Here is a 27,595-nt window from a genome sequence, read left to right on the forward strand (position 1 = left end):
TCTCACTGCCAGGGGCCTAGGTTCGATCCCTGGTTGGAGAACTAAGATACCCTGCATGGCCAAAAAAATAAATAAAAAGCTTAAGACAAAATATCATTCTTAGGTTTCAGATCATAAAAAAGAAAAGATGCTCTCATACTTCCTTATAAGTTTTTTATTTTCTTGGTAACCTCCTCTCCATTGACGTATTGGAGATCTCGAGTTTCCGAGTATGTGGCATTTGGCAACTTGAGATTTGGAAATAAGGACTTAAGGATGCACAAAATACTGAGTTTAACAGAAATAGGAAAAGAAATTTCTTCAAGATTGGGATTTCTGAGTGGTATCTGTGGAAAATGAAAGTTCTTTAATCTGTAGTCTACAGGAAAGGAATTATGTGGTGCAGAATACATTTTACTTTAAAAATTGATATGTGGAAAAAATAAATTGATATGTGGGAATTCTCTGGTGGTCCAGTGGTTAGGACTCAGTGCTTTCACTGCCGTGGGCCAGGGTTCAATCCCTGGTCGGGGAATTAAGATCCCACAGGCCATGTGGTGCGGCCAAAAAAAAGAAAAAATTAGATTTGTTCCAGAATTTAAATGCCTCTACCCTAAAAATGATTGAAAATTTTCTGTAAGTATCTAATGGATTTACAAATGCTGAATAATTCTCACTAAATTCAAAAATTTTCAGTCTTTTTCTAAATACAGCCAAGACATACACAATTAAATGTGGGCATTCAAAGCTGAATACTCAATAGCTCATGGAGAAAAAACGAGATGAACACCAGCTTGTCCTCAAGGTAGAGATGTTGGTGACTTTTCCCTCAAGTGTTAATGGGTAGTATGAGAGGGATGGAAGGAAGTAGTTTTTAAACCACTGACTGGGTCATTATCCTGATAAATGTCCATCTTGAACTTAGACTTATTAATGCCTTTTTTAAACCTACAATTTGATTACTATTTATGATTCAAAAATTCCAACTCTACATTGCCAGCAGAAGGCCATATGCCTGTTTTCAGTGAAGAGATAGCTGCATGTTGGAGGCTCTTTAAATCTACACGTATCCTTTTCTTTTAATTGCACACATATCTATTTTTAGCAGACTAGCAAATTCGTTTGATGGTAGTTGTTTCCTTGATCTTAAATATCCTCATTTCATTGTTTTCCTATTTTTTCTAAAAGTCAACGAGTATACTTAAAAAAAAATCCACAATTTTGTATGTAACATTTCCTATCTGTAGTTAATAGGCAGTCCCTTAACTATCATAACCAAAATGTTGATTTGCTACTCATACTAGGCAGTACTTGGCACATACCCGTCCATTTCAGCAAGTGTGCTAGCACCTCCAGTTAGTGTGTGTGTGTGGGGGGACTCCAGTTGATCTGGAATACCTCTGATTACCTGGAGTGATCTGAGTTGCTCATTCAGAAAGAGAAAGTCAACTGCATCAAGGTTTTAAAAGCAGTATTTATTGATTGAAAATAAATGTGTAGATAAGCTCTCAGTAGCATGGACTCCACATTATTTTTTAATGAGCTTGAAGTACATGAAGACTCCGTAAGTCTTCCGCCATTTATCTTGTGTGTGCTTTCAACCACCACCACATTCAAATGTGGGTGAATTTTCAACATTTTACTCAAAAAATTTTTTCTTTAAATTCTTCCTTCAGCAGCTCTTCATAATTTGACAAACTTTTGGAAAGAGACAGATAAAAACACACGACAGTGGTGTACATTGAACATTTATTACAACTAATTGGCGATGTGATAAGACGTGCTCACGTGGCCTGAATACTGGTCACAATCACAACAAAGCTTAATCCAGCCCAGCAGATACAAATGAAAGTGTAAACTGTGAAGACATGTTTACATACATAGAAGTATGTATAAAAGTGACATTGAAACAACTGTATATCCTTAAAAAATATAGAGCCCACTAGTGCCATTTTACCTCATTCAACTCACACTTTCATATGAGAGGTGGTATCTGTTTTTATATTTATGACTTCCAATAACTAGGCAGTGCCATAGAAGGGAAGGAAGCTGCCCTAAAGTTTGCTGCACTTCTAAGTGGAGGGAAGCAATAGGGGAGTAAAATAAATTTGGCTGTAACAAGCACCCTGGAAGGAATATTCCTGCTTTAAACAATGACTTATGCAACACTTTGTGAAGGGAGTAAAACATTTTCCGTAACATACTGTTATTAAGAATCCCTGGTAAGTCAACATTTCCATTTTATTTTGGGGGCATCAAAAAGAATACAACTAAGTGACTAAATGATTATGACAACAAGAAACTTATCTCAGGAGTCCAATGTTCCTTGGCCTTAAAAATAACGTGCTTACTATTATGAAACAGCTGATCTCTGTTCCTCCTCCCAGGTCTGGAATGCCTAAGAAATAATTTTTAGTGTAAAACAGCATCATTCCATTAGCCTTTTGTGTATTCCCTTTGTTTTAAGGTGTTTAGTTTCTAATAAGGGTCTTTGGTATACATTTGTTTTTTTCCTAAAGTTTCAACATAGAGTGAAATTTTTATTCATTTGATATGTGACATGTCAATTCCCTTTATTCGCATATATACTAAAATGAACTAGTCTTTGGTTTCATAAAACCAGGTTTCACATAATTTAACTTTTTTGCCAAAGACAGTAATTAATAAATGTATATTGCCTGACTGTGTCATATTCATAGATACACATAATCAAGGTAATGATAATCATCTATTCAAGAGAAACAGACCTATAAACTTTAAAATAGCCAGAAAAAGTACCTTTCTTTTCCTGCATTCATTCTAATTCATATTTAAGTCCCTTGTTATCACTTGATTAACCAAAGTTCCCTTTAAAAAAAGATTGTGTAGGCCTGAATGAAGCAGCTTAGCAGAACAGTAATACTGACAAGACGTCATCTTACACCATTAGCTAACACGGACATGAAGGCAGTGACCATCTACAGTGTGTGAAATGCCACAAGAAGTCATCAACAGGGGAGGAGAGTTATGTCAGTCCAATTTCTTCAAGAACGCTACGTGGGGTTTCAGCTTCCTGTGGAGGGAAAATGTGAGACTCTGGTAAGCAGATCCGGGGAGGCTTGAGAATGTGAAATTGACACGGAAAGGCGTGCAAGTTTCAGAGAACGCTGAACGCAAGCAGTTCAGCAGTATGGGCACTTCTGTGGAGAGCCAGTGCTTATTTAGCGACTTTTGCCCCAAACATCAGAGACCACAGGAGGATATTTTCAGCATGCATTAAATACCTACTGACTACCTACCAATTGTGCTGGGCTCCATTGCTGTAACACAAAAAGCAGTCAAGCCCACTGCAAACGCAGTGCAAACCCACAGCTACCCGACATTTCTACAGGAAAGGTAAGTTACCTTAGTGTTCAAATTCAAAACCTCCCCTAAATAAAGACCAGGGAACCCCCCCCCCCGGGTTCTCCCCATTCTTCACATATTTTGTTTTCCCTGCTCTTTTTTCAAGTCATATGTATTTATTCTTCTCTGAGTTTTTACTCAGTTTTGGACTTAAATGTCCCCAGCAGCAAGGCTGCAGAAACTCACCTTCCCAGACCTCCCCAGAGCAACCAATGGTTTCAGTGGAAGCAACATACAGAAAGAATGCTCTGGGATCTGGGACAAAAGTGCCTTTTGTTCTATGGAACAACCAATACTCATTTTTAAATGTCAAAAGAAGACTAAACAAAGTAGGCATACTAGTAAAAAATTAAACGTTTTTCCCAAGTGTCTAATTTTGCACGGCACAAAATAAAAAAGGATCAAGTAGGTCAAATTTCAGATATTACTAACAACAAGTTTGTAATTAAAAGGCATACTAGATTTTAACAGAGGAAAACAATTTTTGTACCCAAATAACTTACTTTTGCATCCTAATTGTGGTACAGCACAAAACAAGGAAAAGAAAAATTAATTAAACCATAAATCCATACATTAGATTTAATTGTATGTAAAGCACTACATGAAATAATCTTAAGTTAATTATTTAAACTCTTTGGTCTGTTTCCTTATTCCTTATACTATGAAAACAAGGATCATAGTACTTACCTTCATATGTAGAGATTAAGGGAAATAAGGCTTAGTGCCTGATTCACAGGAAGTGCTCAAAAAATGTTAGCTGATACATTACTCAACTGAAATCTAAATGAAGGTATTTAGCCTTACTATAAACCAGCTCTCTATATAAAGTTCATATGATGACCTTCTAGTATGTTTGTGTATTAATGAAAAATGGGTAAAAGTCAGCTTTGGTGAAAAAAGGCTATTTTTTATGAAGTATTCTTGCCCCCATCCCCGCCTCCAAATTGAACCTCAACCTAACCAGGCTACAGACCTAAATATACATGGAGGATAAGAAAACAAGTTAAACATCACCATTATAATCTGCCAGATACAGAATGGAGGAAATTCTACAGCATAGGGGACTCAGTTTAACAAAAATAGGCAAAGGAGGGTAAAAGCAGAGGAGTTGTTAAAGATTAAGAGAGACTTAAAGAGACCAGATAAAATGTGAGCCTTGTTTGGAATCTGGCGCTTACAAACCGATTATAAAAATGCATTTTTCAGACAATTAGGAAAAAAAACCCAACCAGGAATAAGACATTAGGAATTACTATTAATTTTGGGGGGTGTGGTACTCATCTCTTAGGGATACATACTTAAGTAGTAAAGATGAAATGGTAGGATGTCTAGGGCTTGCTGTAAAATAGGCAAAAAAGGTGGGGTGGAAAAAAAAAAGGCAGGGTGGGGTGGTGATTTATGAAACTAGCATTGAGTTGATGGTTGTTGGAGCTGAGTGATGCGTACATGACAGTTCCTTATACTATTCTATTTGTATGTCTCAGAGTTTTCATGATATAGCTTTAAAAGAAAGTTTAATGGAAGTGATGCAACACTCCCAAGAATGATGTAAGCCAATCTCTTTCATTTATAATAATGTTTAGCCTTAAACATTAAATACACTGCAAGACTGACATCTGAATCACATACGTATTAAATAAAGGGGACAATTTAAAAAGAATCATTTCCATTTAATGTTAAATAATTTTTAAAACATCATATAACCTTTAATGTATTTATTAAAGGGTGCCTACATTGAATTCTATAGTTAACATTCTTAGCTTACCATGTAAAAATGTCCCCCTATCCTATTCCCTGGAACTGGTCAGACTTCCCCTATGTGTTCACTGCTTGTAATCTTATATAGCATTTCTTGAAGAGAACCACGTTACTTCTCAAATATGCATTATTTAAAGTATCTGTCCTTTCTGAAAGGCCTAACTTCAAAGAATCATTTACACATTTTCTTCCTTTGAGACTTACACAAAGAGTACGTTAGAGTTTTTTAATCAGTTGTATTTATAATATAAAATTAATTTTCACATGTTCACACTGAAATTGTAGCTCAAAATTACCTAGAAAAACTATTATCTGAATTAGTAATATCCATAGAAACAGAAAGTAGAAAGGTGGTTGGTTACCAAGGGCTGAGGGGAGGGGAAGTGGGGAATAGTTGTGTATAATGGGTACAGAGTTTCAGTTTTGCAAGATAAAAGACTTCTGGAGATCTGTTGCACAACAATGTGAACATACTGAACACTACTGAACTGTACACTTAAAAATGGTTAAACTAGTAAATTTTGTTATTTTTAAAAGACAATTTAAAAAAATTACCTGGAAAAATTAAAATATGAAATATATTATTTATCAAAAGGATGGAGAAGAAAAAAGTCATTCACATGAGACAAAGTACATGCAATACTTTTATTTTAGACATGCAAGGAAAGGTATTTCAGAATCTACTAGTTTAAAGCAAGCAGCTGTATACAAATAACAAAAGAAGCAACATCTTGTTACAGCTGGGCACACAGCATCCAAAGCAAACAGGCATGAGACAACGCATATTTATGCAGCATTAAAACCACATGAATGACATGTTGCAGGGCTGGGGGAGGGATAGAGGAAAAAAATGGAAACGAAAGACCAATGTTTCCCAATGCTATCAATGTATATAATGCTAAATTTCTCATTTGACCGCCTACCCAGGTGCTTCAAATGTCATGTGGTACAGTGAGAATGGTAAGAATGGAAACAACTGATCTGCATACCTGCCTTATACACATTTTCACAGGTCTTCTTTCAATGGTAAATCAGTTTGAGCATCTTTTGAATGTATTGTTTAATGATAGGTTACTTAACTCGGGCTTTAAACTCTCTAGGCATAAACAATGAATTATTTGGTAATTTCCCCTTTATAATAATATATGTTGCATGTTTTATTAGAAGTATACACAAAAATTATCAGTATTAAAGGTTTTCATATTCAGAAATATAAAACCATATTTAACAAATCATTAAGTAAATGCAGACAATTATAAAACCATAACTAGTAAAATATTAGTATTTAAGCAATATTAGAATCTTAACTATATAAAATAAAGCAGGTATCAATACTTTGAAAGGATTACTTACTATTGAACAACAGATATTGCAGAAGAGACTTTTCTGACATAGCTTTCTAATAGTTCTTAAAGGGACTGTTTGATATTGTATAGCACAAATTTGATTCAATAAATGTGGCATTATAAATTTCTTAGAAACTGAATGTTTTACCTTAAATATTATATAATAGTAGATTTTACTTTCTTGTATTATTTCCAAATACACTTTTATGTGATACATTAGAAAACGTTTGCTCATATAGACTATAATATAATCACCCTAAATATAGCTCCCCCAGCCCCCCGCCAACATTTGAAGATGAAACCACACTATATTATGGCATTGCTTATTCTGCCCTAGCATTTCAGCTATATTTTCTTTGGTAAACATTTTAACAATTGCTAGGTATTCCTCTTACACGATTAATCACAGATGGTTCATAAATGATGACACGTATGTGTTTAAGATGAAGCATTACTCAAAATGGTCATAGGTCATATTTTTTCAAGAAGAAATTAAACCAGCTGCAAGCAGGAAAAGCTATATCAAGATCACATATCGAATGAAAATAAAACAGAAAAGAGGATGAAAACAGGAAAATTATTACAATTATAAAGGTAATGGTTCTGAAATGTTCTATTATTATTATACAAGATAATCAGTCACCAAGCTGAGGGTATTTTCTTTCATGAGCATATCAGCTCTCTATTTCCTCTGTGAAATTCTGCATACACGATGATGAGTAGTCATTTAGTACACAGGGACATTAAAATATTCATGACGTGGCTACAAAAGAAATGCATATATTCTTACACACAGTATACAAACTGACATAGACACAATCAGATTTCTAGACTGTTTAGTGCACAGTAAAGAAATTTTAATTGAAACTTAGAATTTGTTTGTTTTTAGAATTTTGGTTCATGGCTGAATATTTAACTTCTAAACAAAGCCCAGGAGTTCAGATTCATCTTTTATAATTTTACTGTATATAATGATAATCTATATGATGACCTATATGTCCTACAAAATCCGAAAGCACTGTATTTACTAAAATACTCTGAAAAGATGTTTCAGTATAAGTCATCTGGTAAATACTGAGTTAACTCAAAATCCAGTTAGAATACTCCCTCCCACCAGTGTTCAAGTTCATCAGGATTTTACCACACGAAGCAAAGGAATTTAATCCCTTAATGGAAAATCATTACATCCTAGAATGACCATGAACTTTTACAGATCCTAAAGGAAAATCTTTCCCAAGAAAAAAGTAGTCACCCATTTGGTAGCAGTAGAGGTTTTCAATGGTTTGCTTAGCTTAAAAAAAAAATTCCAAAGACTATACCCTTGCGACTAAGGATATTACTTTTAAAATAATCCTCGAGAAAGATTTTAAAGGACTCTCCAAATAGACGTGTTAAATGTCTATGCCTTCTCTCTATAAATGTACCTAAAAGGATGTTTCCCACATCAACAAGGTAACCTGAGGTGAGGTTTTAAACTGACCCTAGAGTGCACAGAAGAGATGAATGTCTAGGGACTCCAAAACCTCCCTGAAACTAGAGACAAAATTAGGTACAGATTTTCCTGAGAAGAGGGCCCATGGCCCATCAGACTCTCAAAGCGATTATACCCCTCCAAAAGGCTTGTGACTCAAAAAAGTTTAAAACTGCTTATTTGAGTGCTTTTAAGATATCCTCAATTTAATATTTATTCAACTTGGCACTTTGAAATATTAGGCTACAAACTGATGTAAACTGTTTCAGTAAAATATGTAACAGATACCTTATACTTAAATAATAACCATTAAATACAAAAGTGTTTGAGGAAAAAAGCCAGTTAAATTTTAATCCTCAGATAATTCCTAAACAGTTTAAAGATATAATTGCTTTTTTTTTTTTTTTTTTTTTTTTTTTTTTTTTTTATGCGTTACGCGGGCCTCTCACTGTTGTGGCCTCTCCCGCTGCGGAGGACAGGCTCCGGACGCGCAGGCCCAGCGGCCATGGCTCACGGGCCCAGCCGCTCCGCGGCACGTGGGATCTTCCCAGACCGGGGCACGAACCCGCGTCCCCTGCATCGGCAGGCGGACTCTCAACCACTGCGCCACCAGGGAAGCCCTATAATTGCTTTTTTTCTCCCACTCAGAATATTGTGGAATGAAGGAGCAAGCGAAAATAATATTAATAATAAATTGAACCGCTAAAGGCTTCATTTTCATGAGGGAATTCGATTTCGGTATCAATGGTATTAATTATAGTATTTTGGTCAATGAACTCTGAACCTATTTCAATATTCTCTGTGTAAAAAATATAAATTATAAGCCCCAATGATAGATCATTATCAGAGCAAAATTCCCTATGAAAATATCAGTTAAATGAAATAATTGGGACTATCCCTTGGGTTTTAATGTAATTAAACTTTTCAGGTAATGCTAAACTATAAACAACGAACTTCACAAAATTATAATTACAAACGGAATTTATATATCCTACTACATTTTGATACATGTAAGTACTCCAGCACATATTCTACTATGCTTTCTTACACCCAATGAAACTCTTGCTGTGATACATGTTCCGTTTTCTGGACAGAGAACAAGAAAAATTTGTCTATCAAATAACCTTTCACCTAAATAATACCAGTACTTTGAGCCTTTATATTATAGCTTTTCATCTTTTTGTTTTCTCTCTTAATTTTATTTATTTATTTTTTTGCGGTACGCGGGCCTCTCACTGCTGTGGCCTCTCCCGTTGCGGAGCACAGGCTCCGGACGCGCAGGCTCAGCGGCCATGGCTCACGGGCCCAGCCGCTCCGCGGCATGTGGGACTGGGACACGAACCTGTGTCCCCTGCATCGGCAGGCAGACTCTCAACCACTGCGCCGGCAGGCAGACTCTCAACCACTGCGCCACCAGGGAAGCCCTCTCTCTTAATTTTATATCACACCATGTAAAAACCAACAATTAAAAGAAAAGAAAAAGGTACTTTCTCAAATAGGGCTGAGTACACAGCGGTTCCTCCCCAGAGGAGACTTAACTATGAAAGAGGACAATTCTATAGAAGCAATTCTCAACCCTGACTGCCCCAGGAATTTCTCCCCCCCGCCCCGTATGCGGGCCTCTCACTGTTGTGGCCTCTCCCATCGCGGAGCACAGGCTCCAAAGGTGCAGGCTCAGCGGCCATGGCTCACGGGCCCAGCCGCTCCGCAGCATGTGGGATCTTCCCGGACCGGGGCACGAACCGGTGTCCCCTGCTTCATCAAGCGAACTCTCAACCACTGCGCCACCAGGGAAGCCCCCCAGGCATTTCTGACAGACCTTTACTACCCTTTAGGAAAGAAAAGAGCTGATAAAGCCAAACTATTCTTTATAACAGTGATCCATATTACTGTACTTAAGAAATTATCATCCAGTCAATTGAGAAGAATACTCTTCAAAGGGCAAAAACCTCCTCCCCGGAAAAACATTCTTCAAGGAGAAAACAAACTCTAAAACCCACAAAAATAAGTGTATTGGGCTTCCCTGGTAGCGTAGTGGTTAAGAATCCGCCTGCCAATGCAGGGGACACAGGTTCAAGCCCTGGTCCGGGAAGATCCCACATGCTACAGAGCAACTAAGCCCGTGCGCCACAACTACTGAGCCTGAGCTCTAGAGCCCGTGAGCCACAACTACTGAGCCCGCGAGCCACAACTACTGAAGCCCACGCACCTAGAGCCCGTGCTCCGCAACGAGAGAAGCCACTGTAATGAGAAGCCCGCGCACCGCAACAAAGAGAGCCTCCACTCGTCGCATCTAGAGAAAGCCCGCGCTCAGCAAAGACCCAACACAGCCAAAAATAAAAAATAAAAAAATTTTTTTTAAATTAAAAAAAAATGTATTCTTTTAACCACTTTTAAGTTGCTATAACACGTTTTAAGTACTTGCCCAGTTTAAACTGCTAGGGGCTGAGAAAGTTGTGCTATAAATAAATGCCTTAATGACCATTTAGCATTTAAGGCTGATTTTTAGCTAAATGACAGATATGCCCATAATTAACCAAGTTATTTTTTCTCTTATATACGAGGAAAACATTATAGTGGATTAAATATAACTCCAGTATTCTGGGCCTTCTTACCACCAGTACATTTTATGAGTCATGTAATAATTATATTAATTAAGAATTGGGGAGGGTGAGAATGAAGTCTGTTACAATACACAGACCTTATAGTCCTGTGCAGAATTAGACCTACTGCCTTCTACTACCTAGCAAACTGAGTTTAATACACTGAAATGTCAGTGATTTAGACTGTGTGGGAATAAAGACCAGGATGAAAATAGTGAGGAAAAAAATTTAACCAAGTTGTATTACACAAACATAAACCACAAGTTGCCCTTAGTACAGATTCTTTGGAGACCTATTTTTTTAAATAAAGATTAGATATTTACTATTTTCAGTCTGAAATGGGCCTTTAAGCCTGGGCAAATCTATTCCAAACCCTCAACATTTTCCTCAAGTTATCTACCTCTTCTTTCTCCTCAGTCCCTGCAGCTCTCCTCTAGATGTAGTTTCTCAACTCATCCAACTCATGAGGAAAAAAATTTACAGCTTTAACCCGTTCATCTCCTCCAAACAGAGGAGGGAGAAGACTCACCTTACTCAAGACCAATGCTTTTGATTCCATTCCTATTCACCCTCCGCATATACTTTTCCCATTATTCCATTCCTGTTTTTCATCGCTCTCTCCATTAGCTCCTCTTCTCAGTATACATGCATGTTCAACTTTCCTCCATACTAAGAATAATCTTTTTCTTAATCCCCTACAAAAAGGACCAGATGTAGTGGGAAGTGTAGGACAACAAACACAGCAGAAAGGAATTAAGTTACACCTGTTCTCAAAACCACCTACGTTCCTAAGAAACCTCATTACCTTAAAAATTCCCAGATATTCACTATACTAGGCCAATGACTCAAAAGTAAAATGATCTGATAAACTATAATGAAAACTGGTAAGCAAGTAATTATCTGAAGGCTTAAGTCTTGTTGAAATGAGAAGTGCTTAAATAAACTAGTGGTATTGGATCCAAAACTGAAAACCTAGTGTCCTGATTTTTCTTTCTGGTACACTATGTAGTCAAAGAGAAATAATGTACATTTAATTAAAAATATATATAAGAAAGTGTAATTTGAAGTTACTGCTCTACTTCAGTTTTTCTTGAAGGGGCTTTACTTATTCCTTGAACTGTATCCTTTGTCCTTCATGTTCTAGAATACAATGGTCCTTTTTATTGCCCCTCACTGAATACTGTGGCAAAGTCCTTATTCTCAACTCTGGAACTCTAATCCTTGAGCTAAAGACCAAAGGGCTGCAGAGTATCCAAATGCACTAAGATCTCTTTTTAGCAATGAATAAAAAGAGAAGAAATGAGAGCACTTTATAAGGTACCTTTTAGATGAAAGGGCTCACGGTGTCTTATTACAAAAGCACTTGTGAGGCACTAGGAAAATCCAGCGATTTTTTTTACATTAAGTTAGCAATGTGGCAAGAGCAATATGGTTGCTCCAGATGGTTAGTGTTAAAATGGCCAAAAGAACATAAGTGCTTCACCTTACCTGCTGAAACTTCCTTTTTAGCAAATTCTACTCTAGTTTCAACTAAAGGAACAACACAATGTAGTCTTCCATTCACAGAGCAGCAATTTGTCTTTTTTAAAAATTTATAAATTAAAAAAAATTATACTTAAAATACATGTTTTACACTTCTAGAAAACAGGAGGGAGGGACCTCAAATATCTTCAGAGGTAATACTGTTAATGTCCTGCTCCTAGATCTTTTCTTACTTGATGCGTATCTTTCCATATCATTACATAGAAATTGATCTCATTTCTTTCAAAGCCAGGTTAACAGTTTCATGTATGGTTGTACTGTAATTTTCTTAACCTATTTCCCATTGATGGACATTTGGTTAGGTTCCAATGGCTCAATATTATACTGAGCATGTGTCTTGCTGCATTTGTATATTTCTGTTGGATAAAATTCCTTCCAGTGTAACTAATGGGGCAAAGGTGTACACATTTAACTGTTAATAGATATCACTAAACTAATCCTTCAAAATGGAATACAAATGTATGTGTTCATAAGAAGCAAACAATTATTCTTTGCCAATCCAAGAAACCAAAAAAAAAAAAGCTAACGGATATTTTAATTTACATTCCCTTAGTCAAAGGACCATGTGTTTTTTCTTTCATCTGTGGATTACTTATTCATATCTCCTGCTGTCTTATTCTGTTGTGCTGTTGGTCTACTTCTATTACATTTGTCTTAATAATGAGGAAAACTTAACTACATTTCCTAAAACCCTGCTCTAAAACCCGTTAGTGATAAAATAGTAAAGAGAAATTACTTTCTCTGGCAGTTAATTGTACTTTTTTAATAAAGAAGCAGAATAATTAACCTAGCTAATATAACTTTAAACTATAAAGAAATAGTTTTAAGCACATTTTAGGGTAGTTGTATTGTATTTGCCCTGTTCTTCCATTAGGATCATAACTTGAAATGCCCTAAACTTAATCAGGATTTTCAAAATAGAAAAGATTTCTTGGAATCACTGAATTTCAAATATTCAAACTCTAAATATCTTTACTAAGTAAATTCTTTAACGCTAATAGGGTATAAAAGAAAAACAACAAAAATGTCTACAGGTACAACATAAGTCTATATATGTAAATTCTGGTCATTTAAACTATTCCTCTCTTAAGGAATTATCAAATCCCTAAGGTGGATAGGGAAATCAGCAGAAAATTCAAGTGTTCTAACTGCCTGCAGGGTATGCTCAATTCTGTTTTCTGGCAAAAACTCAATTACCTTAATAGATGTTAACAGATTTGGTTGTTGTTGAGGAAATTAAATTATATAGTGACATCCCATAAGTTTTGCTACGGGCTATCTCTGGTTATCAAGTAAAAGTAATTTTGGTGGATCACAGAGGTGATTTTTATAGCCATTTACTTGAGCACATTTCTCCTTCTTTCACAATTTTTAGGGTTTTTTTTTCCCCTTCTACTTTTGATTCATTTTCAGCCAGTCATTTATAATCTGGACTATACATTATACTGAAAAGATGTAGCAGTCCATAAATGTAAATGGAATCTATAAATGAAATTTTTATATATTACATGATGTTAAATTAAACCAGGGTTTCTGGACCTTGGCACTGTTGACACTTGAGGCCGGATAATTTCTTATTCTGAGAGGGCCGTTATGGGCACTGCTGGTTCTTTAACAGTGCGTCCTTGATCTTTACCTACTAGATGCCAGTAGCACCTCACGGCTAGCAGTGACAATCAAAAATGTGTTCAGACATTGCCCAATGTCCCCTGAGGAGGCACAACTTCCCCACCCCCAACCCTAGTTGAGAACCAGAATAAATTGTCTCTGGCTGGTGGGTAAAATTATGTTCTCGTGTGCTTGCCTGTATTTGTTAATTTTCCTATAATGGGAATTTTTATTAAAAAAAGACAGCAGAGGAAACAATAAAAGAAAAAAGAATGTCTCAATAGGGGAAAAAAGAACTCAAACCCTGCAATTTTTCAGAAAGTACTTTTTAAAGAAAAAAATCACGTCAACTTACTTCAATAAATAAATAAATAAATAAACAAACACATAAAACCACCACCACCAGCTAGGAATATGCTCTTTGCAGGTCCCTGTGCAGGTCCCAATCCTAGGGCTCATGCAATCAACTTAGTGGATCAGGACCAGCATTGAAAAAAGAATAGAATAGAAAACATGAGACTATAAAATAAGAAATATAAGTAAGTATATATTATTTAACCGAAAATTTTTTTGGTTTATGTAACTATTGTGATATAAAATTGCATTTATTACTGTGGCTTCTTGTCAAATACTTTTGAAAATCACATTTACAGTTACTGAATATTTTAAGTTATTCCAACTTTTCATTATTACAAACAGACCAGAGTAGCAACAGTGGACTCAAAATGAATTAAAATGAAACAGCAAGGGGGAAATCCTCAAAATTCTGAAAAGCAAACAAAGAAAAAGAGCTCAAAAAACAAACATACAGCAAAATGATTACAACCTAAAAACCAGTGACCAAGGGCATTGGCCAAATTGTTTCTTATTAAATGCAAAGTGAAAGGCAAGATTTGTTCCGCCTTCTGTTTTCTCTGTATCTACCCTTCTGTATTTTCTATTTCAAGCATTAATGTAACTAAACCTCACTTATCCAGAATTTGTTCTAGCAGACCCCAATCAAGTTTACTCATAAAAAGATAAAATAGGGCTTCCCTGGTGGCGCAGTGGTTGAGAGTCCGCCTGCTGATGCAGGGGACACGGGCTCGTGCCCCGGTCCGGGAAGATCCCACATGCCGCGGAGCGGCTGGGCCCGTGAGCCATGGCCGCTGAGCCTGCGAGTCCGGAGCCTGTGCTCCGCAACGGGAGAGGCCACAGCAGTGAGAGGCCCGCGTACCGCAAAAAAAAAAAGTTAAAATATGCTGGCGTAAAAGATTATATAGCTTTGTTAACTTTTACCCAATTGAAAAGAAGAAGGTTTAGGCTTAAAGGTTTTAATACAAACAGTGGTAATTACAAAGGAATTACAGGAGCTTGTCTTATTAAAGCCAATCCTAAGAGGATTTTTATCAAAATGCTTTTTGCTGTTATATTACTGTATATATTTTAAAGCATCTGTTTTAAAACAATGTAAGATAATCTTTATTCTTGAGTTTGACTACCTTGCCCAAAGCCCAAATATTCTTAATTAGCAAGATTTTAATTAAAAAAAAACGCAAACTTATTAAAAGGCATGTTATTAAATACTTCAATAAGTACTTACTTACTTAAAATACTTTTAAGTTACAAAAGATTCATTTTTAAAGAAATCACTTTTTCTCTTAAGATTCTTACCTTTCCATTTTTATGCAGTCCAAGAGATTTATTAATTACTACTTCCACAAAGATGTTGTATAGTACTAAGATGTATCATGCAGGCCCAGCACTAAAACAAATCAATTTTAGCAGCACTAATTCTCCATAGAGCACCACTTTCTAGATGAGGCAAATTAACAACTGTAAATCCAATAAATCTATTCATAAAGTGGACCACCTTGAAGTAGAAGCAAATTCATGTGTGATGCTTGCTTTTGGTACCTCACTTATTTTTCATTTCTCAGATTACTTTAGTGAGAAACAATACCAACAGCAAACAAAGCTCAAAAGGAAAACCCCCACGAATTTGAAAATGATGCTGTTAGTATAAAAAAAAAGGTTGACACATCTCAAAGCGCTGATCAACACCATCATGCATCTACCGCTGAGGGTTAAAGCCCAACACCCAGTATTTAACTATTTGATCTTCACAGATCAAGCAAGGACTTGAAATCATCTCACGTGCAACAGTTTTGGCATAACACCCCATTTTATCCATGCCACGAAAATGGTAAATTTAGTAGTTACCAATAAATAAGGTGGGGGTCAAAGGGACTAAAGCCTTAGACTGCTCTTTATCATAAGATATCCTCAGACAAACCTCCCCATTCTTCATTCTGGCTCTATAAAATTAAGGAGCAGAGAAAAACTGGTAAGTGCCTGACTTCACAAAGAAAATGCACTCTATATTTCCTTTGTCATTATATGTAATGTTTATAAAATAAATCCAACTGTACTGCTACCCCATGTCCTCCCTCCAAAAAAATCTAGCTTAAAATAGGTATTTAATTGGTGCTGGGGAAAATGTTCCAAGTATTGCAAATAAAAAATGTCAATTTAGTAATCTCAGCATGTTGCACTTTAATAATTTAAGAATCAAGTTAAGTACGAGTGGCATGTTAAGAAAATATGTTTTAAATTCCAACGGTCAAACGTTAAAAATTGGGTAACAGACCAATTATTCTGGGCTTTACCCCCAAATCTAATTATGTATTCATACAACAGAATACCAAAAGGAATTAACAGAGTTTGGTCTAGAAATATCAAAATTGTAACCCTTCCTTACCAAGTAATTAAGTAAAATAAGACATCTTTATTATTTAATCATAATATCTGATATTTTAGTAATTATTATTCAGATACACATTTATGTTATGTTCTCATTACTGACTATAAAATGCTAATTGAAAATCTACTTTATGCACTGACTTTCTAACCCTGTTTGCCTATAAAATGAAGGACTACCTAAGCAAACTATATGACATTTACACAAATTGAGTAAAAAGGACATTTTAAAGAAATTTTTCTAAAGAAAATAAACATTCTTAAGGATAGAAATGTGTATTTCACAGATTAAAAAAGGATTAAAACCAAAATTATTTTGTGCTTTGCATATATCTTTAAGCCAACAGATATTTTCAATATAAATTCAAAGTCATCTTTGGTGTTTAGAAAAAATCAATTCAAGTAAAAGACCTGACACTAAATAGAAAAAGAAAAAAAAAATCACAATATATGAAAAACTAGATTAAAATCAATTAATTAGGACTTCTACAAATTTAAGACTGCATTTAGATAAGTGTCTTTACAGCTATATTTACAATTTTGGAAGCAAAATCATTTCATGACATAGACTAAGTGAATATTATACCCTAATTATAAGACCAAAAAAGCTACTACAGATCTAGGGATTTTGATAAATCCAACAAGAAATGATTTGAAAATACTATTTATATCTATATATCCAATTAATAAATTCCAACTATTGATAACTTGGGACAATGAAAATTTCCAGTCTAAAAAGTAAAGGATAGCATCAGTCTTAGGAAACCTACTTTGTTCAACATAGAGAAACCTCTAGGAGAATTATGAATTTCTTTACTATATTACTGAGACATACAGAAGTTGGTGTCTAAAACAGAATGTTTAAAACATACCAAGAAAATACACAAATGGGGGTTGGGGCGGACAGAGCACAGTGGTTAAGATTTCATACAGCTCTGGAGTCTAGCAGATCTGGGTTTACAATCCTGGTTTTGCCAACTGCTACCTAGGACCAGTCATTGGAACTTCACCGAGCCTCTAGAGCCTCTGTTTCTTCTTTGGTTAAAAAGGCTCTCGTGGGGGCTTCCCTGGTGGCGCAGTGGTTGAGAGTCTGCCTGCCGATGCAGGGGACACGGGTTCGTGTTCCAGTCCCACAGGCCGCGGAGCGGCTGGGCCCGTGAACCATGGCCGCTGAGCCTGCGTGTCTGGAGCCTGTGCTCCGCAACGGGAGAGGCCACAACAGTGAGAGGCCCGCGTACCACAAAAAAAAAAAAAAAAAAGGCTTTTGTGACCTTCTCAGGAAATCCTGATGATTAGCATAGGATGCCTCACATCTAACTGCTCAATAAGCATTAGCTATCATCATAGTTCTTTTTTGCTATCATGGTGCCCAGACAAATCTTTTTCAGCAGTTTGTAGAATGCTTTTTCTCATCTTATTCTATCACCTATTTTATGAACATAATATTCAAATACTCTCCCAGAGATGTAAACTTGTATCATGTATCAACATATAAATGACTCTATTGTAGGAAACAAACATCTTATCATCCTGGATTTCTTATGACAGTACGTTGGTGAATAACCTGAATAAACAAGTTAACCTGAACAGAATAACCTGAATGAAGCTTAACTGCCCCATACAGACTTTAGCTTGGTTTCATAAAGGCCTTAACCTCACTCTAAATTCAGAATGGACCAGCCACGTTCTGCCTCCTCAAGACCTGAATGGCTAAATTAAGAAAGATGGTTCACCTGGACCATTGAATAGAAAATGTCTTAATATAGTATCAATTTGGTTTATGTACAAAACAATGTAGTCACAGATGAGAAATAGGGCCAAAGCTCTCTTCTAAAGACAAGGAACTGTAATTAACAGTAGTCAGGTTTTTTTTTTTTTAAACTAGAGTGAGATGGAGTAAGGAGAATTTTACATGGAACTAAGGACATCCTATGCTTCTCCATTCCTACTTTTCCCAATTAGAGATATAAAAATACTACTTCAAAAAAAGAGACATTACTTCTTATTAAAATACTTTTATAGGGGAGATACACACACATGTACACATTTACAAACAAACATGTACCTGTAATAACTTCTGGATCCTCTAGTATATTACTCAATACATGCTATAAAGTAAACTTAGCATATTTGTCATATTGTAAAGTGTATAGCGATTTCCCAATAGGGTTTAAAAAACAATCCAGACACAAGAGACGTCAATGCCCTAAACATTACTCTCCAGAAAAAAATATTAAAATTAAAAGCTGAACTTCAACAACTTTAGAAATGTTTCAAGGCATACGTAATTAATCAGGAAATGACAAAGTACTTGGACCAGGATCTGATAGAACCGAATATAGTTCCATAATAATGAAATATAAAAGTGATCAAGGGAAGGAACAAATATGAAAAACTCCCAGACTGCACTGGCAATCCAGGGGTTAAGACTCTGCGCTTTCAATGCAGGGGACATGGGTTTGATCCCTGGTCAGGGAACTAAGATCCCACATGCTGCACGGCACGGCCAAAAAAAAAAAAAAAAAGAAAAATTCCCAGTTTCTGAACCTGGTCTTGACCTAATTTTTAGAAAAGTCTGGTTAGTGAACAGCAAAATAAGGAGGTGCTAACTTTAAAGCAATTTTACAACAGTAGAATATGAACTTGTAGTTGGCACATCTGACATTTAAAAAGAAAATCTTCGAATGACATGTATACAATCAATTAATAAACAACTGTGGCAAACCATACACACATGGAAAAAGGGCTGTGCTCATTTCACTACTGAACAGCAGATGCCATTAGGGCTGTCAACAAAATACTTCACTTGTGTAGGCACCTTAACCCCTGTTTTGGTAACTCAAGATAATTAAGTGTACAAAGCATTGTCTCATATTTAACTTATGAATGTTCCAGATGATGTCATCCCAACTTCAAACAATTCCCACAACTGACATAGTCAGTGACTGATGCAGAGGGTTTACCGAGAGCTCCCCACTCTCCTGACTGAGGCCAACAGTTAAGAAGTTATAATGGGGGCTTCCCTGGTGGCGCAGTGGTTGAGAGTCCACCTGCCAACGCAGGGGACACGGGTTCGTGCCCCGGTCCGGGAAGATCCCACATGCCGCGGAGCGGCTGGGCCTGTGAGCCATGGCCGCTGAGCCTGCGCGTCCGGAGCCTGTGCTCCGCAACGGGTGAGGCCACAACAGTGAGAGGCCCGTGTACCGCAAAAAAAAAAAAAAAAAAGTTATAATGAAGAAAAAGATTTACTCTGATTTAAAGCCTCCTTTAATAATAAAAAAGACAATTACCATAATGAAAAAATTAATTTTTTTATATTGACTAGCTCCTTCTCCTCATGCTATAAACTTTCTATTTGAATAAAACCACAATTATGACTAAAGCATAATTCAACTAGGTACCTGAATTAATGTATCATTAAGTTTTTAGGAAAAGGTAGCCTTATCTACGAAATTTTTAACTTCAGAAATTGAAGGTACAGAAGTATCAAATATACAATTAACCCAAGACAACTGTGGAAGTTAGAAAGGGAAAGGGGTTTTATCAATGGTTCTTGTGATATCAAGGCAAGACAAGAATGTAGCTGTTTAACAGAACATGGTTATTTAAGAAAAGCATAGAGAAGTAGAAATACTTTTTAGTTAGTTTTGCTAACACAAAACTAGAGGATTCTACAAAAAGTATAATTATAACACTATCATTTGCTTGGCTACATTTGCACTTAATGGACATGAGGTGAAAATATGAACCAACTTGGAATGAAAATGCCATAATCTCACAGTCAACTCCTCACTGTACACACTAGTGAGCAAAGGGGTTATCTTAAGTAATTCAGAACAATGGACAGAGAGTTCTCAAATTACTGTTACTTTTCCCATATTAACGTAGTCCATCCTCTAAATGTTTGGACTCTGGTGTTTTGGGGTCCCAAAATGGGCCATCTCCAGATCATCTCCAAAGTAAACAATCCATCCACAGATAACTGAGTCGATGTGGCTGACACATATTCCAATCAATAAACTGCACATGGACACTATATGCCAAGCATGCTTCAGAGTAATTTCTGAAACTGTAAGAATGAGGGAAGATGACTGAGACTTCCCTAGCAAGAGCAAAACATGCTAGTGTCCAGTCAAGAGAACTCTGAGTAGCTTACCTCCTGTAGTAGATCAGCCTGCTCAATTGCTTTAAGGACATTTTTCTTGGATGTTTCCTGAACTTCTCCTCCCAAAAGAAATTCATCCAAAATAAAATAAGCCTTCTCAAAATTAAAGATGATATCAAGTTCACACACCTGAAAAGCAAAAATAAATAAATAAATAAATAAATAAAACCGAATAAAGTAAAAGATACTTACCTACTTACCTACTATCAGGTAGTCAGTAAAATCTGACCAGAGGGAATCAATCTTAATGCCTACAAGCTAAGGAAGACCAGACTCTGCAAGCTCCTAACATGGGCAACTTAATAATTTTCTACTCATAAAGACTGATCTTTTGAAATACATATTTCTGGGTAATATGATTGTAACTGCTAACCAAATCTAAATTCTATACTAAGCACTTCCAGTATATTAATCTTTGCAGTTGGACCCCTTTCTATTTCACTATTTTAAACCTTGTTCTCACCAGCATAATTAAATGAGTAGGTCTGTGGGGTCAAGCAATTCTGGCAGTTAACTCACTAGGCACACTGACAAGAAATAGTCATTCCTTCCCTCTCCCACAGTTACTGTCAAATAGTCAGAATCCCCAAGATAATCAAATAATAAACTTGTTACAGAAAAGGTAAAAAAAAAAGCACTATGGCATTCAATTTCCTAAAACAAAATACTACTCACACTGCCAAAATACTTGTCAAGTAATTCCACATAACGATGAATTATTTCCAGGGTAATTAGTTCATTGTCCTGATCCTCAATAGCGCAGCAAAAATATAGGCTGGCATATCTGTAACAAAAAACAGATGTAGAAAAAAATTTACCCTATAATCATGTTTTCTAAAATACATTTTCATATCCTATTGTGAAATATGTCATGCTTATACAGTTTATTTCCTCTTTACAACAGATTATTTTTCTCCTAGACTATAAAAGTAATAAATGTACAAAAAAGAAATTTTGAAAAGTACAGGCAAGCAAAAAAAAAAAAGAAAGTTACTTATTTTGCTCTTCTTCCTAGAATATTCTAAAACACAACTGACCCAGGTTGTTCTCAAGTTTACTTAAAACAAAGTGCACTGTGTGACTATTTCAAACCACAAGTAAACAGGGAAGAAAATAAACTCTCCAACTGAAGGACTTATTGAAGATGCCGTCAACGTTAAGTCAACGTTCTGGAACATTTTACTGAAGTGTAATATACACACAGAGCAGAACACAAGTCATAAATGTACAGCCTGATGAGTTTCGAAGTGAACATACTTGTGTACCAGCACCTGCACCAAGAAACAGAATTATTACTGAACCCCTGAAGCCCCTCTCCTAATCTCTCCTGGTCACAGCCTCCCACCCCCAAAGGTAACTACTATCTTGACTTCTAACAGCACAGAATTATTTTTAAAGGAGTTTTATAGGATTATGGAATAAACCTCAAGAAAAAAACAACAGTTACAAGTAATCATAGAAGTCAGATAAAGAGAACGGGGAAACTGAGACATGTCCTCAAATTTTCCAAGTTCTACCCTGTTAAATTAAAGCTCAGGTTATTTACCCTTGAAGAAGGTATAATAAGGTTGGAAAACTCATATTCTCCAAACTAGGATTCTAGCACATGGGACTAGGTTATACTTGATCCAAGGAAGCCAAAAGTTATTAACACAACCTTGAGGCATACATAAGGAAGGATGACCTAACCAAGTCCTTTGAGGAGGGTTAAAAGAGTATTTTCAAATGGTTTAAATGTATTTAAGGCTTTTGAAAAGAAACAAAATGAAAACCTGAGACATTCTAAACAAGTCTCAGTTGCCATTGTAATTTTCACAGAGGAGCATTTAAGTGATTTTTAGAAAACACAATGGGAAATTACTGCTCATAGCATCAATGTAAAATAACATACAAACACATACACACAATCTCAGTTTTGAAATTCAAGGAATTCCTGCTCTTCAGTATGAGAATAACTTCAGTATGAGTAGTTTCATAACACTATTAATTTCAATATTATTAAAAACATTTCCTCTTATTTGATTTTTCCAACAGTAAGCAGCATCATCCTTGATTACGGAAGGAAAAAAAAGAGGCCCAAGAGTACAAGGGCCTGCCAAGTGGTTGTACCGTGACAAGAAATCTGATCTTCATACCTTAACTCCAGGCCTTTTCCACTCTACCACACTGACTCCCTTGTCATACACATACACTTTTTGCCACGTCCATTCTACCTGATTTCTACATTCACTAAGTTATTTTATTTTAAAAAATAAATTTATTTCTTTATTAATTTATTTTGGCTGTGTTGGGTCTTCGTTGCTGTGCGTGGGCTTTCTCTAGTTGGGGTGAGCGGGGAGGGGGGCTACTCTTCGTTGCCGTGCGCGGGCTTCTCATTGCAGTGGTTTCTCTTGTTGCGGAGCACGGGCTGTAGGCGCACGGGCTTCAGTAGTTGCAGCACGCGGGCTCAGTAGTTGTGGCTCGCGGGCTCCAGAGCACAGGCTCTGTAGTTGTGGCACACGGGCTTAGTTGCTCCGTGGCATATGGGATCTTCCCGGACCAGGGCTTGAACCCGTGTCTCCTCCATTGGGCAGGCGGATTCTTAACCACTGCGCCACCAGGTAAGTCCTTCACTAAGTTATTTTAAATGGTGGTTCGGGGCTTCCCTGGTGGCGCAGTGGTTGAGAGTCCGCCTGCCGATGCAGGGAACACGGGTTCGTGCCCCCGTCCGGGAGGATCCCACACGCTGCGGACCGGCTACGCCCGTGAGCCGTGGCCGCTGAGCCTGCGCGTCCGGAGCCTGTGCTCCGCAACAGGAGAGGCCACGACAGTGAGAGGCCCGCGTACCGGAAAAAAAAAAAAAAAAAAAAAGGGTCCCCTGCAGCCTTAGAGAGAAGGCATTCACACACGTTCATTTATTATCATGAAGGACATAACAGGCACCACCTCCAACCTTACTAACAAAGCGCTTCCTATCTTTCCCAGCACTATCCTATGTTTTGTTTATTGCTTTAAAAGGCAATGGGATATTCCAACCTTCCATCCTCCCTAACCCATGCTCCTCAAATAGTCTTAAATTTGGGAAAACTGATACAATTGACACATAAGATTCTCTGAATTAAGAAAACTAAAGATTAAAGGGGCTGACATTAAAAATGGTAGATAAAAACCAGACATAACTAGCTGCTATGAACAGAGTGCTAAATAATTCCATTAGAAAGAATTTACTAATAGGCAACGTCAGGTAAATTTCATTTGTTTTTTAAATTTCAAGATTTCTTCAGTGCTACTGTTAAGCAATCTAATGCTTACACCATCCTTGCTCCTTATCCACAGTAAACAGCATTATACATTATATTATAAGTAAACAGCATTTAAACACTAGTCAAAGGTCCTAGATTATACGAGTCATTCGGAAATATTACTTTAATATCAAATTAAATGAATTCTTCACTGTAGGTGAGCATCCAGTTATCAGGATTATAAGAAGGCACCTCTTTCCAGAAGGCTTAAGGAAGAAAGAAACAGAAGCATAATAACAGGTAACATTTACTGAGTCCTCACTCTGAGTAAGGCACTAAATGTTACCTAAGGCCTTGGCATAATTTACCATTTTAATCCTCAAAAAAACCCTTCCAGAGAGATACCGTTATTATTTGCATTTACAGGAGACTCAGACTTAATTGAGTAATCTTCCCAGAACAGTGATTTGACTCCAGAGCCTGAGTTGTATATTAAAAACTATGGCCCAGAACTGTGCTAAATAAAGTAATCCTGCAACTGGCAAAAATTAAAACATATTCAAAGCAATATTTTACATGCTTTGAAGAGAGAAATAAAAATTGTTATCCTGATTTAGTAAAAGATTACCAGGAGAACCTGAGTATACTCCCTATTTTCAGAAGCAAGTGGTTTTAAAAAATTCAATAATGAGCTCATTTTGTTCTCTTAGTATATATTTGTAAGTCTAAATCTGAAGTAAAATTAATAATAGACTAGTAAGAAGAAAGGTATGTTTGGTTATTTTTAGCAGAGTAGATTACAGCTTACTCTAATTACTGGCACTCAGAGAACATCTGAAGGTGCCTATTCTTATATTCACAACACATGACTTCTCCCCAGTCAGCTAAATATCAGCTGACTGTGGGTGACTGTAACCAAACCGTTCTCAATATTCTACTGCTATGTCATTAAAAATTCTTTTGTTAGTAAAGAAAATCAATACAGTACTCTTCAACAAATTCTGAAGCTCGTAATTGGTAGATGTGTATTTTTTAATTAATATTAAGACTTTAATCCATAACATGCTGCACAAAATAGGAATAAAAAACGCATACGGTGTCTTCTGTGTTCACGGGATCTTCAAGAGCGTTTATTTTAGAGATGAGGAAACAAAGGCAAAATGACTTGTTCAAAGTCACAAAACTAGCTAATGGCCAAAGGAAAAGAACTCAAGTCCCCAGACTTTCAGTCTAATTTTTCAGCTATATTAACCTTACTCCCCTCTCACCTCTCCCTCCCCAAGAGGGGCAACTGTAAAGAAAGGCTCAGGGATGAAGAATGTGGATGAGGTAACTTGAGGAAGGCAGACATAAAGATCACTTGGTGGTATGGACAGTGAAAGTGCTAGTTCAGAATTTCTCAGCAGCTAAGTGGTAATTCCTTTGCTTAAAAGGTCTCCTCTTCCAGCTGGTCTAGGGAAAAAAAAATCACCTGGGGCTTCCCTGGTGGCGCAGTGGTTGGGAGTCTGCCTGCTAATGCAGGGGACGGGGGTTCGAGCCCTGGTCTGGGAGGATCCCACATGCCACAGAGCAGCTGGGCCTGCGGGCCACAACTACTGAGCCTGCGCATCTGGAGCCTGCGCTCCGCAACGGGAGAGGCCGCGATAGTGAGAGGCCCGCGCACTGCGATGAAGAGTGGCCCCCGCTCGCCTCAACTAGAGAAAGCCCTCGCGCAGAAACGGGGACCCAACACAGCAAAAATAAATAAATAAAGTAAAAATTAATAAACTCCTACCCCCAACATCTTCTTAAAAAAAAAAACACCTGTTCATAGCTACAAAAAAATATGTCCTTAAGTACTCTAGATGAGTTTTCAGTATGAAATGGGGAAATGCAGAGGAAAACTGATGATAAATTCTAACTTTTATATGTGAATTTCATGTCAGTAAAGCTGGGGTTTTTTTTAGTGCACCTTTATTTATAGGCGCTTGATGTAAATATCAGAGTCAGGTGAGATTACCCTTTACAGCCTTTAATGGAAAAAGCGGTGGCCCAACATGGATAGGCTGAATGCTGTGCACAGAGCACCAAGTAGTGCCTTCTTTTCTTTTGACAGGCCATCTCCTTCAGGTACAGGAATCTTGATTCCTGGGACTGATTCCCTTGCTTGTATTTTCCTCCTCCACACGGGGGACTCCTTCCCCTATCTAGAAATAAGCTTAAGTCTCTTATGCCATTTTTTAACCCTGTCCCCCACCCCTGTCTACAGGTGGTTATCACCTCTTCTGTCCTTCATAGCAAAGCTCCCCCAAATACTCTACACCTGCTGTTTTATTGTCTCCACCTCTTCACACTTTGCTCCATTTCTTTGAGAGTTCTGTCTACTATTCCACTGAAAATGTTCTGATGAAGGGCATTTTGTGAAATGCTCACTGGAAAATCTAATATTCTTCACTTTAGTTGACCTTTATGCGACCTTTGGCACTGGTGGCCTTATTTTTGAAACTCTCTCCCCTTCCCCAATGTGACTGACCTTATACTTATCCTTTGCCTGCTGTTTGAATGCTGGTGATCTAACGCTTTATGCCTAATTTTCCCCCAGACTTCCATGCCTATGCCCACCCTGAGAAAACTAGGCATCTCCAAATGGAAGTCACACGGGCCCCTCAAAGTCAACCTTCTACTTCACCATTTACCCCATCAACTGAACCAGAAATGTGGAATAACACCACTCCTCCTCTTCTTTCACTGCCCTCCCTGCTTCTAGCGGTGACCAAGTCTTACCAAACTTACCTCGGAACAGCTCTTCCACCTGCTGAGCCCACAGCAGAGGTCTTCCTTCAGGACTGCTGGATGAGGCAGTCTCCTAACAGATCCCTCAGGTGCCAGTCTCAGCCCTCCCCGCACCCATTGTCCAACTACAGGATCTTTAAAGAAATGCAAATTTTCTATTCATCCCAGTTTAAAACCTTTGCCTCCAGGCTTAATATTTGAGTTCTGGCCACTATGGCAGTCACTAGCAACTGACCTTGGACAAGTCACTTCTCCCAAATTCTCATTTTTTATAAAGCTGAAGTTTGATCAACAGTAGTGGTTTTCAAACTCAGGAACCATCTACAGAGAGGGTGGAAGCCAAATGAGTTGAGACACAGTCCTGATTTCACACGAGCACCTCCACTTCCACTTGTTTCATTTAGTTTTATCCTTGGGGCAAAAAGCTTTTTTTTTAAAAAAAAAAAAAATCACTTGACTAGATTACTCTAAAACATCTCCCAGCTCTAAAATGTTATGATTTTTCTCAACAAATACTAAACCAAACACTGGATACAAAATCACCCAAAGATGACTAATATTCATTCTATGCTAAAGAGAAGTCTATGGTATTTTTAAAGTTCTAGATGTCCTATAACCTTCATGACTTTCTCTACCATCTCCCCTACAAACCCCACTCATATTGTAGTGGAATAAAGGAAAACTGAGAGGAAACCCAGGCTTCTCTTTGACCCTCCTCGAAGCCCATACAGTCAGTTCCCTGCACATCCCCCTCAGGAAAGAATTTTTATATGCATGAATGTTCTTATCTTAAATTCAGTAAATTATTTGTAAGGGAACAGAAATGGGGAAGAAACAAAGTAATTATATTTCTTTTAACCTTATGAGAACAATCTTGAGAAGTTTATTTTAAGGTATAAAAAGTTTCAGATATTAATAAAGATGTACAGCATTTTTTAAAAAGCTTAGTGTTCAAGGCCAACCTATGAGTCATTTTGCAACATCAAAATTTTAAAAGTCTGTTCTTG

The 27,595-nt window shown here is 37.0% G+C and overlaps 1 protein-coding gene across 2 annotated transcripts in view; it reads right to left on the reverse strand.

Annotated features, from left to right (window-relative positions):
* Window positions 1-1,435: 1,435 nt before the first annotated feature.
* Window positions 1,436-27,595, reverse strand: part of AP1S2 (adaptor related protein complex 1 subunit sigma 2) — a 29,230-nt gene continuing 3,070 nt past the window's right edge. Inside the window, exons 3-5 of one of the 2 annotated variants that reach the window (XM_032619675.1) lie at window positions 21,271-21,379; window positions 20,587-20,724; window positions 1,436-3,031 (exon numbers count right to left, since the gene is read on the reverse strand). In XM_032619675.1, coding sequence (XP_032475566.1) covers window positions 2,984-3,031; window positions 20,587-20,724; window positions 21,271-21,379 — 295 coding nt within the window. In that variant the 3' untranslated portion in view covers window positions 1,436-2,983. Of the gene's footprint in view, window positions 7,231-20,586; window positions 20,725-21,270; window positions 21,380-27,595 lie in introns of both variants that reach the window. The other variant, XM_032619676.1, reaches the window with a different exon arrangement.

Source organism: Phocoena sinus, chromosome X (assembly GCF_008692025.1).
Source record: "Phocoena sinus isolate mPhoSin1 chromosome X, mPhoSin1.pri, whole genome shotgun sequence".
In the NCBI taxonomy this organism is placed as follows: domain Eukaryota; kingdom Metazoa; phylum Chordata; class Mammalia; order Artiodactyla; family Phocoenidae; genus Phocoena; species Phocoena sinus.